The 15468-nt window shown below is 45.7% G+C and overlaps 2 protein-coding genes across 4 annotated transcripts in view; one reads left to right on the top strand and one right to left on the bottom strand.

Moving 5' to 3' along the window:
- The window catches only part of LOC137097536 (tyrosine-protein kinase-like otk), a 36228-nt gene extending 30984 nt beyond the window's left edge, over positions 1-5244 (top strand). For 2 of the 3 annotated variants that reach the window (XM_067470879.1, XM_067470877.1), the window contains exon 6: positions 3835-5244. In XM_067470879.1, the coding sequence (XP_067326980.1) occupies positions 3835-3993 (159 nt within the window). In that variant the 3' untranslated portion in view covers positions 3994-5244. The remainder of the gene's footprint in view (positions 1-3834) is intronic. The other variant, XM_067470878.1, reaches the window with a different exon arrangement.
- A 4113-nt stretch (positions 5245-9357) lies between these two features.
- DRC7 (dynein regulatory complex subunit 7) overlaps positions 9358-15468 on the bottom strand; it is a 72043-nt gene continuing 65932 nt past the window's right edge. Inside the window, exons 15-17 of the mRNA XM_067470990.1 lie at positions 12944-13138; positions 11298-11437; positions 9358-9510 (exon numbers count right to left, since the gene is read on the bottom strand). Of these exons, the coding sequence (XP_067327091.1) occupies positions 9417-9510; positions 11298-11437; positions 12944-13138 (429 nt within the window). The 3' untranslated portion in view covers positions 9358-9416. The remainder of the gene's footprint in view (positions 9511-11297; positions 11438-12943; positions 13139-15468) is intronic.

Below are 15468 nucleotides of genomic sequence, written 5' to 3'. Positions count from 1 at the left end.
TTTAGCGAATGGAGAATTGTCTCATGAATGTAAACTACAAAAGGGCACAAAGGCAAGGATGCCCACTGTCCCCATAGTTATCCATTTTGGCATTTGAAGTGTTATTAACAAAGATAAGAGAGGAGGAAAAAAATTAAAGGGCTGAAAATTAAGAATTAAACTATCAAGCAGAGATTATTTGCAGATGATGTAGTGGTTATAATAGAAGAACCAACAAATTTACTACATAGTAAAGGTAAAGGTTTCCCCTTGAAATTAAGTCTGTTCGAGTCCGATTCTAAGGGGTGGTGCCCATCCCAATTTCTAAGTTGAAGAGCTGGTTTTATCCATAGATGCCTCCAAGGTCATGTGGCCCGCATGAATGCATGGAATGCTGTTACCTTACAGTCAGAGCGGTTCCTATTGATCTACTCCAGTGGTTCTCAACCTTCCTAATGCCGTGACCCCTTAATACAGTTCCTCATGTTGTGGCGACCCCCAACCATAACCCTAACATTATGAATCACCATGTAAATAATGATCTGCAAGATGTATTTTCATTCACGGGAGCAAATTTGAATGCTGGTGAGGTTGGCGGGGGGATAGATTTTGCCATTTGGGAGTTGTAGTTGCTGGGATATATAGTTAACCTTAAACAAAGAGCATTTTGAACCCCACCAACAATGGAATTGAACCAAAATTGGCACACAGAACTCCCATGACCAACAGAAAATACTGGAAGGTTTGGTGGGCATTGACCTTGAGTTCGGGAGTTGAAGTTTGCCTATATCCAGAGAGTACTCTAGACTCCAACAATGATGGATCTGGACCAAACTTGGCATGGATACTCCATATGCCCAATTGTGAACACTCGTGGGGTTTTGGGGAAATAGACCTTGGGATTTGGGAGTTGTACTTGCTGGGATTTATAGTTCACCTACAATCAAGGAGCGTTCTGAACCCCAACAATGATAGAATCGGGCCACACAGAGACCCCACTTCCCACACAGAGACCCCCATGACCAACAGAAAATATTGTGTTTTCTGATTGTCTTTGGCGACCCCTCTGACACCCCTTCACGACCCCTCCAGGGGTTCCGACCCCCAGGTTGAGAAACACTGATCTACTCCTATTGATTAGCACCAACATTGATTTGCAAATTGATTTGCATGTTGATTTGCATCCTATTGATTTGCATCTTTTCGAACTGCTAGATTTGCAGAAGCTGGGGCTAGCAATGGGAGCTCACTCTGTCCCATGGATTTGAACCGCTGACCTTCCAGTCAGCAAGTTTTGCAGCTTAGCAGTTTAACTCGCTGTGAACCCTTATTGGGAAGGATATCAGCTATCAAAATGGATATACTACCAAAAATGCTGTTTGTTTTTCAGAATATTCCAATTATAATAAATAACATTCCTTTCAAACAACTGAAAAAAAAAAGATTAAAGCAAATACATACGACAGGGCAAGAGGTCTAGAATGAAAACTAAGATTTTGCAGAATGAAAAAGCAGAAGGTGGGGGGAAGTATTGGGGTTACCAGACCTGAAATAAGTGTAATTGCTTTCCATTCCTGCTTCCGTTTAACCAGCTGTGTGCTCACGTCTCCATTTTTGTGACAGCCCTGATCAGCTGTTTCAGGCGATTTAAAATGCACACATGCGCTGGAGCAGTGCACACCAGCATATAGGAATGAAGTCACATGTTTTCCATTATTGCAGGAAAATACAGTCATATATATATATATATATGCACATTTTTGGGTCAGAATCGGGTTTCAAGCGCACCTTTTAAACGCGTGCTTTTCAGCCAATTCAAAATGCCATTTAGCCATCCCATCCTCCTTTTATCCCGGTTTCTTCCGGGTTTTAAACATGTATAGACAGTAGACTTGGGCGATCCAGTTCGTTAATTTCGTAATTCGTTATTAATTCGTATTTAAATTAGCTTACGATCGAATATCGAGCCATGCAGGAATAGTGTGAGGAGTAATTAAGAATCGAAACAATTTTTGCAATTTTCGTAATTATTTCGTAATTATTTTCGTATGTCTGGTGCAAGTTTTACAATCTCGCATTTACCCCACTTCCGGTCCCTTTGCTCTGCTGCTTCCCTCCTCTTTCCTCATGCTGCTTCTTGCCTCACTCTAATATACAATACTATAATATAATATATAATATAATAATATAATAATAATATAATATATATTATATTATATTATATTATATTATTATAATACTATTATATTATAGTATTGTATATATTATATTATATTATTATATTATATATTTTATTACTATATTATTATATTATATTATAATTGTATAATATATAATATAATATAATATAATATAATATAATATAATAATATAATATACAATAACATAATATAATATAATAATATTATATTGTTGAAGGCTTTCATGGCCGGAATCACTCAGTTCTTGTGGGATTTTTCGGGCTATATGGCCATGTTCTAGAGGCATTTCTCTTGACGTTTCGCCTGCATCTATGGCAAGCATCCTCAGAGGTGAGGTCATCTGAGGATGCTTGCCATAGATGCAGGCAAAACGTCAGGAGAGAATGCCTCTAGAACATGGCCATATCGCCTGAAAAAACCCACAAGAACTGAGTAATAATATTATAATAATATAATATAATATATTATAATTATATAATATACAATAATATAATATAATATATATAATATAATATAATATTATTATAACAATATTATAATAATAATATAATATAATGTACAATAATATAATATTATATTATAATAATATAATATACAACAATATAATATAATAATATAATAATAATATAACATAATATTTATTATTATTAACTTTATTTGTACCCCGCTAACATCTCCGGTGGCGCAGTGGGTTAAAGCACTGAGCTGCTGAGCTTGTTGATCGAAAGGTCGCAGGTTTGATTCCGGGGAGCGGCGTGAGCTTCCGCTGTCAGCCCCAGCTTCTGCCAACCTAGCAGTTCGAAAACATGCAAATGTGAGTAGATCAATAGGTACCGCTCCGGCGGGAAGGTAACGGCGCTTCATGCAGTCATGCCGGCCACATGACCTTGGAGGTGTCTATGGACAATGCCGGCTCTTCGGCCCCTTCTACATTGCCATATCATCCAGATTATCAAATCAGATAATCCATGTTATCTGCTTTGTACTGGATTATATGAGTCCCCGGTGCCGCAGTGGGTCAAACTGCTGAGCTGTTGAGCTTGTTGATCGAAAGGTCACAGGTTCGATTCCGGGGAGCGGCGTGAGCTTCCGCTGACAGCCCTAGCTTCTGCCAACCTAGCAGTTCGAAAACATGCAAATGTAAGTAGATCAATAGGTACCGCTCCGGCGGGAAGGTAACGACGCTCCATGCAGTCATGCCGGCCACATGACCTTGGAGGTGTCTACGGACAATGCTGGCTCTTCGGCTTAGAAATGGAGATGAGCACCACACCCCAGAGTCAGACATGACTGGACTTAATGTCAGGGGACTACCTTTACCTTTACTAATATATACAATACTATAATGTTTGTTTTTTCACACCAACAGTCAACAACAGAGGGAGAGGGAAGCTTCAGAAGTCCCCCCTGTCCCATTTGGAGGTTTTTTTAGCAAATTGAGCAGTCGCGTCCGCCATTAACGAATCGATTCGTAATTTACGAAATTTCGGAAATTTCGAAATTTTGAAATCTTAAATTTCGGAAGTCCTCAGAATTTAGAAACACTAGCGCACCCTAGAAACGAAACGAGTTTAGAACCAATTTTTTTCTTGATCGCCCAAGCCTAGTAGACAGGCCCTCTGACACCTTCTTTCTGTCGCTTTTTCCTTCCCAGCAGCAACTTCCCCTGAGCCGGCAAGCCAGCGAAGTGACCTACGTCGACCTCAACTTCCACCGAAGAAAGGAAGCTGAACAAGCTGGGGAGGTGATTTATGCAGAAGTGAAAAGAGGTTCGAAACAGCAAGATGGCAACAAGAGCCGGGCCAGGAGGTGAAGCGGAACAGAGCAAGGCATCGTCTCCGAAACAGAGGGAGGAATGGCTGCCTCCTCTCTCTCTCCTGTTTCACTGGACAGCCCATTCCTCTATGTTAACCCTCCCCAATCTAGTCTTGTGTTGTGTTCTGTAAAGAATTTCCTTTAGAACAGGACTTGCAACCTTTGCCCAGTGGGAAACCAGGGTCCCCAAAGAGAAGCTCTTAGGAATTTCCCACCACAAACAGTCTTTAGAGGGCTTGTGAAATATACCGAAGTCTTTTATTGCGGAACAATAAGCTGGGGCTGACAGCAGAAGCTCATGCCACTCCCTAGATTTGAACCTGTGACCTTTCAGTCAACAAGCTTGGCAACTCAGCGATTTAACCCACTGCGGCACCAGGGACTCATATAATCCAGTACATAGAAGATATCGTGGATTATCTGATTTGATAATCTGGATGATAAGGCAATGTAGAAGGGGCCGAAGAGCAGGCGTTGTCCGTAGACACCTCCAAGATCATGTGGCCAGCATGGCTGCGTGGAGCACCGTCACCTTCCTGCCAGAGCAGTACCTATTGATCTACTCAAATTTGTATGTTTTTGAACTGCTAGGTTGGCAGAAGCTGGGGCTGACAGCGGAAGCTCACGCTGCTCTCTGGATTTGATCCTGCAACCTTTCGGTCAACAAGGACAGCAGTTTAACAGTTTAACCCACTGGGGACTCATATAATCCAGTACGAAGTAGATAATGTCAATTATCTGATTTGATAATCTGGATGATATAGAAATGTAGAAGGGGCCTGAGTCTACACTGCCATGTAATCCTCTCATCTCCGGCGTCTAGAGGCAATGTTCAACTCCAACCATGGGAGGTGCTCTAGTTCCATTTTTCCATGCCGAGGAGCCTGCTGTCTGTAGACATCTCCGATTGTGTTTCGCTGCCATGTCTGCATGGAGTGCCCGTTTACCTTCCCAACAAGGCAATACCTATTGATCTACTCGCATTTCATGCTTTTGAACTTCTAGGTAGGCAGAAGCTAGGGCTGACAGTTGGGAGCTCACCCTTGCATACTGTACTGACTGACTTCTAAACTGTACTGACTTCTAAACTGTACTGTACTGCTTCTGATGCAAACTGAATTCTAAAATGGAATCTCAGTCTGAATAGTCCCAGATCTGGCCACATGGTCTGTAGTCCCTCCCACAACCTCAAGCAACATAGAGTTAAGGGAAAACTGCATATCAATATATACATTCAATCGCGCCCATAGACAGGACATTGATTCGGGCGGGGGGGGGGGGGGGGCTGAGTTTGATTCGGAGGAGGGGGGCTCTACCCTAGCAAACCTTTTGTATCATTATCCCAATACCCCCATGCATATGGGATACATTGAGATTTGGGGAGGGGGGGCTGAAGCCCCTCAAGCCCCCCCCCCCCCCGGCTATATAAATAAAAATTATAATCTATATAAATAAAAATGTAATGTTCGTTTGTGGGATGAACAGAACTCAAAAACCACTGGATGAATTGTCACCAAATTTGGACACAAGACACCTAACAACCCAATGTATGTCCTTCACTCCAAAAAAATGATTTTGTCATTTGGGAGTTGTAGTTGCTGGGATTTATAGTTCACCTACAATCAAAGAACATTCTGAACCTCACCAATAATGGAATTTGTGCTGTCGCACGCTGGGCCTGTACATCAGATTGTAGACAGGACATAAATTCTGTATGCCCAACGGGACGCCGGGCCTGCCTCAGATTAAAGGCCTTTGGATTTCCTTAAAACAGAGTCTTTAGATTGCTTAAAGGTTCAACAATGTTCTTTATTAATAAAAACAAACAGGTACTTCAAGGCTTTCTTAACAGTCTATTGGCTCTCTCTCAATCTTGTCCACAGGGAACAGGCACTATCTTCATAACTGTATACTAACTAATGGGGAAATCCTTAACTTCTAATCTGGGCAGTCTGTCTTTGCCTCTGTTGGCGTGGAGCCCCTGCACCCGGTACCAACTGCGTCTGGCTTCCGCGAGTGACCCTTACCAAGCAGAGCTTTGTAGACTTCCAGGGAAAAAGGAGTTCAGGTTTCAGTGATGGTTGACTGAAGTCCCTCCGCAAAGGAGCTGTAAGGCTGTATGATCCGTGGCCAAGCTGTGGGCTGCATATTAACCCCGACCAAGTTGTAGTCTGTATATCTCCCCAGCCAAGCCGTAGAAGACAAAGCTTTCTACAGGAGCTCTTGGTATTATGTCCTGCATGGAAAGCTTCTCTGTGTGGACTGAACTCAAAAAGGCTCCTATTCCCTCCAAAAACCCAAAGGGGGCAGAACCAGGGAACCTACCTATAATTGACAGGTGGCTTGCTCTATGATTGCAGCCAAAAGAAGCCACCTATCTGCAGAGTCCCTGAAACTTAGGACTACAACAAACATTCAATGCAAAGCAAACAAAATTGGAGCTCCTGGTACTGCTGTAAGGTAAAGGTAAAGGTAGTCCCCTGACATTAGGTCCAGTCATGTCTGACTCTGGGGTGTGGTGCTCATCTCCATTTCTAAGCCGAAGAGCCAGTGTTGTCCGTAGACACCTCCAAGGTCATGTGGCCAGCATGACTGCATGGAGTGCCGTTACCTTCCCGCCAGAAGACCTATTGATCTACTCACATTTGCATGTGTTCGAACTGCTAGGTTGGCAGAAGCTAGGGCTGACAGCGGAAGCTCACGCCGCTCCCCGGAATCGAACCTGCGACCTTTCGATCAACAAGCTCAGCAGCTCAGTGCTTTAACCCACTGCGCCACCGGGGGCTCCGGTACTGCTGTACCAGCACAGAATTGAACCAAACTTGGCACACAGTTCTCCCATGACCAACAGAAAATACTGGAAGGGTTTGGTGGGCAGTGTCCTTTGGTTTTGGAGTTGTAGTTCAACTACATCTAGAGATCACTGTGGACTCAAACAATGATGGGTCTGGACAAAACTCTAGACCAATACTCAATATGTCCAAATGTAAACACAGGTGGAATTTTGGGAAAATAGAATCTTGACATTTGGGAGTTGCAGTTGCTGGGATTTATAGTTCACCTACAATCACAGATCATTCTGAACCCCACCAACGATAGAATTGGGCGAAACCTCCCACACCGAACCCCCATGTGGGCCACAGCAACGCGTGGCAGGGGACGGCTAGTACATAATAAATAACTAGTATAGGAGGCTTGAAGAAGGTTGCCATTTCCCACATAGCCTTTGGTTTGTAAGCTGTTTCTCCACTTGGTGCAACCAAAATATGATTCCCTGTGGTGCTCTCATCCCATAGATCAGTGGTTCCCAACCTTCCTAATACCACGATCCCTTAATACAGTTCCTTATGTGGTGGTGACCCCCAACCATAACATTATTTTCATTGTTACTTCACAACTATAATTTTGCTCCTGTTATGAATTATCTTGTAAATATCCGATATGCAGGATGTATTTTCATTCATTTGGCACAAATACTCGATATGCCCAATTTTGGATACTGGTGGAGTTGAGGGGAGGATTGATTTTGTCATTTGGGAGTTGTAGTTGCTGGGATTTATAGTTCACCTATAATCAAAGAGCATTCTGAACTCCACCAATGATAGAATTGGGCCAAACTTGGGTCACAGAGCTCCCATGACCAACAGAAAATACTAGAAGGGTTTGGTGGACATTGACCTTGGGTTTTGGAGTTGTAGTTCACCTACATCCAGAGAGCACTGATGTATCTGGACCAAACTTGGCATTAATACTCAATATGCCTAAATGTGGACACTGGTGTGGTTTGGGGAGGATAGACCTTGACATTTGGGAGTTGTAGTGGCTGGGATTTATAGTTCACCTATAATCAAAGAGCATTCTGAACTCCACCAATGATGGAATTGAACCAAACTTGGGTCACAGAGCTCCCATAACCAACAGAAAATACTAGAAGGGTTTGGTGAGCATTGACCTTAAATTTTGGAGTTGTAGTTCACCTACATCCAGAGAGCACTGATGTATCTGGACCAAACTTGGCATGAATACTCAATATGCCTAAATGTGGACACTGGTGCGGTTTGGGGAGGATAGACCTTGACGTTTGGGAGTTGTAGTGGCTGGGATTTATAGTTCACCTATAATCAAAGAGCATTCTGAACTCCACCAATGATAGAATTGGGCCAAACTTGGGTCACAGAGCTCCCATAACCAACAGAAAATACTAGAAGGGTTTGGTGGGCATTGACCTTGGGTTTTGGAGTTGTAGTTTACCTACATCCAGAGAGCACTGATGTATCTGGACCAAACTTGGCATGAACACTCAATATGCCTAAATGTGGACACTGGTGCGGTTTGGGGAGGATAGACCTTGACGTTTGGGAGTTGTAGTGGCTGAGATTTATAGTTCACCTATAATCAAAGAGCATTCTGAACTCCACCAATAATGGAATTGTACCAAACTTGGGTCACAGAGCTCCCATAACCAACAGAAAATACTAGAAGGGTTTGGTGGGCATTGACCTTGGGTTTTGGAGTTGTAGTTTACCTACATCCAGAGAGCGCTGATGTATCTGGACCAAACTTGGCATGAATACTCAATATGCCTAAATGTGGACAGACACTGGTGCGGTTTGGGGAGGATAGACCTTGACATTTGGGAGTTGTAGTGGCTGGGATTTATAGTTCACCTATAATCAAAGAGCATTCTGAACTCCACCAATGATGGAATTGAACCAAACTTGGGTCACAGAGCTCCCATAACCAACAGAAAATACTAGAAGGGTTTGGTGAGCATTGACCTTAAATTTTGGAGTTGTAGTTCACCTACATCCAGAGAGCACTGATGTATCTGGACCAAACTTGGCATTAATACTCAAAATGCCTAAATGTGGACACTGGTGCGGTTTGGGGAGGATAGACCTTGACGTTTGGGAGTTGTAGTGGCTGGGATTTATAGTTCACCTATAATCAAAGAGCATTCTGAACTCCACCAATGATAGAATTGGGCCAAACTTGGGTCACAGAGCTCCCATGACCAACAGAAAATACTAGAAGGGTTTGGTGAGCATTGACCTTAAATTTTGGAGTTGTAGTTCACCTACATCCAGAGAGCACTGATGTATCTGGACCAAACTTGGCATGAATACTCAATATGCCTAAATGTGGACACTGGTGCGGTTTGGGGAGGATAGACCTTGACATTTGGGAGTTGTAGTGGCTGGGATGTATAGTTCACCTATAATCAAAGAGCATTCTGAACTCCACCAATGATAGAATTGGGCCAAACTTGGGTTACAGAGCTCCCATGACCAACAGATTAGACTCCCATGTTTAATGAACAAATATGGACAAGACGAGCAAGCATTACCAAAGTGCTCCTCAACCGCTTTATTTGAACATCTACATCCAGGAATGTGATAATTTCTGTAAATGTGGAGGAAATCAAAAATAAAATTTGAGGTAGTCGGCCAAGCGGGGATCCTTGCACAGTTTCTCTTCCAAAGCCATATACTTCAGCGAGGCATTCTCTCTGTGCCTGCGGAGAAGGAGGAAGAAAGGAGAGGGGCTCAATGGAAGCAAGGAAGAAGGATGCTTAGCCTGAGAATGGCAGACAATAGGGGTGTGCTGTTGTTTATTCGTTCAGTGGCTTCTGACTCTTTGTGACCTCATGGTCCAAATGAGCCTCTGAACCATGTGCTCCCCATTTCTGACTCACTTCGTGCGTCGTAACAAAAATGGCAGAGAAAGCTTCAGAAGGGCAAAGGGACTTTCAGGTTTTTAAAATGCTTCGAAATTGCTTCAAAAAGGTAACTTTAACGAAATTATTACGAGTAATGAGTAATCCGACGCGGCTCTATCCATGCCGAATAGATATACACACACTCCACTTGCCTCACCACCAAACAGTTCCAGGGCCAGAAAAGCAGATGGCGGAAGCAGAAGAACGGCCTGCATCAGGGGAGCGTGCTTTCTCCATCCATGTTCAACATCGACACAAATGACCAGCCACTGCCAGAAGGGACAGAGAGCTTCATCTATGCTGATGATCGTGCCATCACCGCTCAAGCAGGGAGCTTTGAGATGGTAGAACAGAAGCTCTCCGAAGCTCTACGTGCTCTTACTGCCTATTACAAGGAAAACCAGCTGATCCCCAACCCATCCAAAACACAGACATGTGCCTTTCATCTCAAGAACAGAGAAGCATCCCGAGCTCTGAAGATGACCTGGGAAGGAATCCCACTGGAGCATTGCAGCACACCCAAAACATGGGAGTCACTCTGGACCGTGCTCTGACCTACAAGAAGCACTGCCTGAACATCAAACAAAAAGTGGGTGTCAGAAACAATATCATATGAAAGCTGACTGGCACAACCTGGGGATCACAACCAGACACAGTGAAGACATCTGCCCTTGCGCTGTGCTACTCTACTGCTGAGTATGCATGCCCAGTGTGGAACACATCTCACCACACTAAAACAGTGGATGTGGCTCTTAATGAGACATGCTGCATTATCACAGGGTGTCTGCGCCCTACACCACTGGAGAAATTACACTGCTTAGCCGGTATTGCACCACCTGACATCCGCCGGGAAGTAGCTGCCAATAGTGAAAGGACCAAGGCAGAGACATCTCCAGCTCATCCCCTGTTTGGGTATCAGCCAGCACGTAAACAACTTAAATCTAGAAATAGTTTTCTAAGATCTACAGAGACACTCACTGAAACACCTCAGCAAGCGAGAGTCCAAAAGTGGCAGGCTCAAACCCAGAACCTCAACCAATGGCTGATGCCAAATGAGGGACTCCCTCCTGGGCACACAGAAGACTGGGCAACTTGGAAGGTGCTGAACAGACTGCGCTCTGGCACCACGAGATGCAGAGCCAACCTTGAGAAATGGGGCTACAGCGTGGAATCCTCGACATGCGAGTGTGGAGAAGAGCAAACCACTGACCACCTGCTGCAATGCAACCTGAGCCCTGCCACATGCACAAGGGAGGACCTCCTTGCAGCAACACCGGAAGCACTCCAAGTGGCCAGATACTGGTCAAAGGACATTTAATCAACTACCAAACTCACAAGTTGTGTATTTTTCTGTTTGTTTGCTTGTTCTGTTAGAAATGTAATATAATGGACTGGTTGCTCTGACACGACAAATAAATAAACCACCAACAGACCTCTAAAGATGCCAGCCAAAGATGCAGGTGAAACATCAGGAAATAATACCACTGGAACATGGCCACACAGCCCATAAATCTCACAACAACCCAAATTTAGACCTCTTTATCCAAAAACCATAAGCAGAGGCCGCGTTCCCGAATCCTGACCTGCTGAGACGGAGCTCCAAGATGCGGACGCGGAACATGGCGTCCGAGCAGTAGTTCAGGTAGGCCTCCTCGTCCTCCGTGGTCATGTTGGCTTGGTTCTGCTGGTACCACTGCTGTTTCTTCTGGAGCTCCTGGCTTTCCTGTTGCAAAGAGAGATAAGCTTTGGTGGACTCTGGGTTTGAGCAAGTGTCAAGCTTCAAGCAGGCTAGGTCTGTGCCAATGGTCACACAAGGAGGTGTGACTCCGAAATTCCTCAGAGCTTCAGGGCTGTTTCCCTGGGAATCTTTGGGAAGGAATCTTTGGATACTCTTAAGACTGTTTCCCCCTGGAAAGTCTTAAAGGTTGAAGCTTTGGTACAGGGGAAGCTTGCACACGTCATGTACACAGGGGCGGCTCATCCATTACGCGAAGTAAGCGGTTGCAGAACACTTTTTTTTGCCAGGGGCGCAGAGGCGCCTCTGTAAATGCCCCTTGACCGCCACTTGAGGAGCGCTCCCTCAGCTCACAACAGCCCTAGCAGTCCGGGGGGAGCCTCGGCTTTCTTGCCTCGCTGCCGGGCGATCCTCTTCCCAAAGGGGCCGGGCCCTTGAGCCTCGCCTTGCCCCTCTCGTTCCTGCTCCACCTGGCCACCGGGTGCACGAGCAGAGCCGGCGCTCAATTGTTCTCCGCGTTCGATCCCTTCCCCATGACCGGCTCCCTTTCCCGATCCCCCGGCACTCCACCCGCCTCCTCTCCTCTCCCCAATCCGCGGGTGGGCCAAGGGGCGGAGCCGCCGCGCCTGGCCCGCTTCGGGTCCAGAGGCGTGTCTGAAGACCCCAGCGTGCGCACCAAAAGTTGCCTCTTCTCCTGACTTTCTCTTTAGCCATTGGGACCAAGAGAGAGAGAAAGAGAGAGAGAGAGAGAGAGCCCCTCCGGCTGGAGGTATCTCCCACCTCCGCTCCCTCCTTTGTTTTTGCGCCTAAATTCAGGAAAGGTGGGCATCTCCACCTCTCTCTCTCTCTCTCTCTCTCTCTCTCTCTCTCTTTTGGTCCCAATGACTGAGGAGAAAGTCAGGAGAAGAGGTGACTTTTGGTGCATACGCCGGGGTCTTCAGGCATGCCTCTGGACCCAAAGCGGGCCAGGCAAGGGAGCAAGTGCGGCAAGTGTAGTTACTGGGATGTATAGTTCACCTACAATCAAAGAGCATTCTGAACTCCACCAATGATGGAACTGAACCAAATATGGCACACAGAACTCCCACAATGAACAGAAAATATATATCAATGATTGGTTGGGGGGGGGGGGTGTGCCAAAATACTGTTTGCTTACCGTTGAAAATTACCTAGGGCCGCCTCTGAGTAGCCACCACTATTTATGCTGCCCAATGAAGCCCTTACAGGTGAGAGGCCCTCTTCTGAGGCAGCCGATTGGACCTTCTCAGCTGTACGGCATCAACCCTTAGCTGGAGCTGGACAGGGAGAGTCAACTGCTCTTCCCCATGAAGAGCCTGTTATTGATTAGTGAGCTCCAAAGTGGCTCTGGTGGCTGTTCTACATTTGCTTCGGATTCGGCTTCTGGGAAAAAAACTCTCTATCATCCTCATCAAGAAGATCCTGATATTCCCCACCCAATGCCAATGCGCGGAGGAGAATGGAGTGAGAAAGTACCTTCTCGAATCGGGCTTGGATGAGGTTGGCTTTGTCGACGAGGCGGTGCTTGAAGTCGCTGAGGCAGTCCTCCTTGAGGCGGAGGGCCAGCCACTTGGTCATCTTCTCCACGCCGCCCGCCTGGATCAGGAAGGGCGCCAGGTAGTCCAGTTCCTGCTCCACCTGCCGCTGGCGCTCCTCTTGCAGCTGGCGCTCCTGGAGGAAGGAAAGCAGAGCGCTGGGATCAACCAAGGCACCCTTCTCTAAGGAAGGAGAACTATACATCACAATGATGTCAAGCACACACACCCCCCATAAGGGATAGTGACTTATAGTTCTGCAAAGGGCACCAGACTACACAACAAGGGTTAAGTCTTGGTCACATTGCCAAGGCACTGACAACAATAAGGACCCCACGAGGCTTTTGGGAAATGGCTGGATCTTGGGACTTCTGTCCTTTTGTGAGAGTTGTAGTTTCCCAAGGAACAAAATCATGAATCAGTTGCAGCACAGCTGGGGTTTCATCTGCCAGCCTTCCCAATGATCATGGACTCTCTGCCTGCATGTCTTGGACTTCAGTACATACTATCTCCCTCATGAACTTTCTTCAAAGACCTTTTAAAACATTGGATTTCAGGCTTCTTCATGAAAATTAATTCTCTTATTAAATATACTTGGAACGTGGGACAAAGATAGGGTTTTGTTGCTATGAAATGCTTATGATTAGGAATGTATGTATCTTGCTATGAAATATTGCCTTTCCCCTTTGCCTTTTGCCCTAGAAAATGTGACCCAGGACTGTTGAAATGCTTGAGGGAGAACCACCACCTCCCTTTCTTATTTGATTATTTCACATCTGCATGGAACAATAGCCATTTACGGTTTCCTTTGTCTCGCCCTCGGAGTTGGTCCAGTGAGATGAGGAAGTCTATTTGGAATACGGACATTATGATTGATTTACAAAGGGCAGCGTTGATCCCCCCCCCGAGGTCCGCTGCCCTGATCCTGTTTGTTTCCCTCACCAAAACCCCTCAAAGAACAATAAGCTGCATCGGCTGGAGACATTTTTTTCCTTTGTTTTACTGAGCACATGGCCAGTTTCCATTGACCCATTCATGAACTCTCTTTGTGTTCTGTCGTCCCGCCTCCCCTCTTCTGATTCGCTGGCCAGCGGGCGACAGGAGCCCTCCCCCTTGGATCCAGCACACCCCTGAAGCTCCCTGATTGGTCCAGGAGCCCAGGGGATGGGAGGCTCCTCCCCAGCTGCTCGCCCTGTTGCCCAATCACAGCGGGGAACGTCAGAGGAGCCGGGGCGGGAAGTTTGAACTCTGGGTTTTCAAAAATTGTATAAATATGCCTGCATCACTGTGCTCCTGCATGCTTGTGGTGGAACTATTCCTACAATGCATCCGATTGCAGCTGAGTCGCTAATAAAACACCTCGGTCGCTGAAACTTCTTCCACTTTGGTGAGGATTTATTATTTTTATTATTTTTATCGCTGAAATTGGCTTCGCTGGCCTCACCAAGGTTCCAGGACTCTCTTTGGTGGGGTCCTCAGGGATCTCCTCGGCTGGGGAGACCCTCCTAAAAGCAGCTCGATATCAACAAGAAGCCCAAGAGGGGAGCTTTCCTGCTATCTACAGAAAGCTCTACTGGTGGCAATTTTGATCTCTTTGTAGTGCCATCATTTTATTTAAACCTTTGGAGACCAATCATGTGACTTATAAAGGTGTCCTGCTACACAGCTGAAGTGACATCTGACATCAATGCAGCCATATTTGTAACTGCCAGGCCAGTGTTCAAAAAGATATAAACATGTGGGTTGCTGTGACCTTTCTGGGCTGTATAGCCATATTTCAGCAGCATTCTCTCCTAATGTTTCACCCACATCTGTGGCTAATGGCATAATCAGAGGTTCTGTTGACAATGAAGCAAGTGGAGTGTGTGTGTATCTGTGGAATAGAGATATTGAAAAGCTGGAATGTGTCCAGAGGAGGGCGACTAAAATGATCAAGGGCCTGGAGAACAAGCCCTATGAGGAGCGGCTTAAGGAGCTGGGCATGTTTAGCCTGATGAAGAGAAGGATGAGAGGAGATATGATAGCCATGTATAAATATGTGAGAGGAAGCCACAGGGAGGAGGGAACAAGCTTCCATGGAGATTAGGACAAGGAGCAATGGCTTCAAACTACAAGAAAGGAGATTCCATCTGAACATGAGGAAGAACTTCCTGTGAGAGCCGTTCAGCAGTGGAACTCTCTGCCCCAGAGTGTGGTGGAGTCTCCTTCTTTGGAAGCTTTTAAACAGAGGCTGGATGACCATCTGATGGGGATGATTTGAGTGCAATATTCCTGCTTCTTGGCAGAATGGGGTTGGACTGGATGGCCCATGGGGTCTGCATCAATAGGATTATAGTGTCTAGATCTAGGGAAGTCATGCTCCCCATGCTCTATTCTGCCTTGGTTAGACCACACCTGGAATATTGTGTCCAATTCTGGGCACCACAATTCAAGAGAGATATTGACAAGCTGGAATGTGTCCAGAGG

This window comes from Anolis sagrei, chromosome 8 (genome assembly GCF_037176765.1).
Source record: "Anolis sagrei isolate rAnoSag1 chromosome 8, rAnoSag1.mat, whole genome shotgun sequence".
Lineage (NCBI taxonomy): Eukaryota > Metazoa > Chordata > Lepidosauria > Squamata > Dactyloidae > Anolis > Anolis sagrei.
This window is presented reverse-complemented; position numbering and strand designations above follow the sequence as displayed.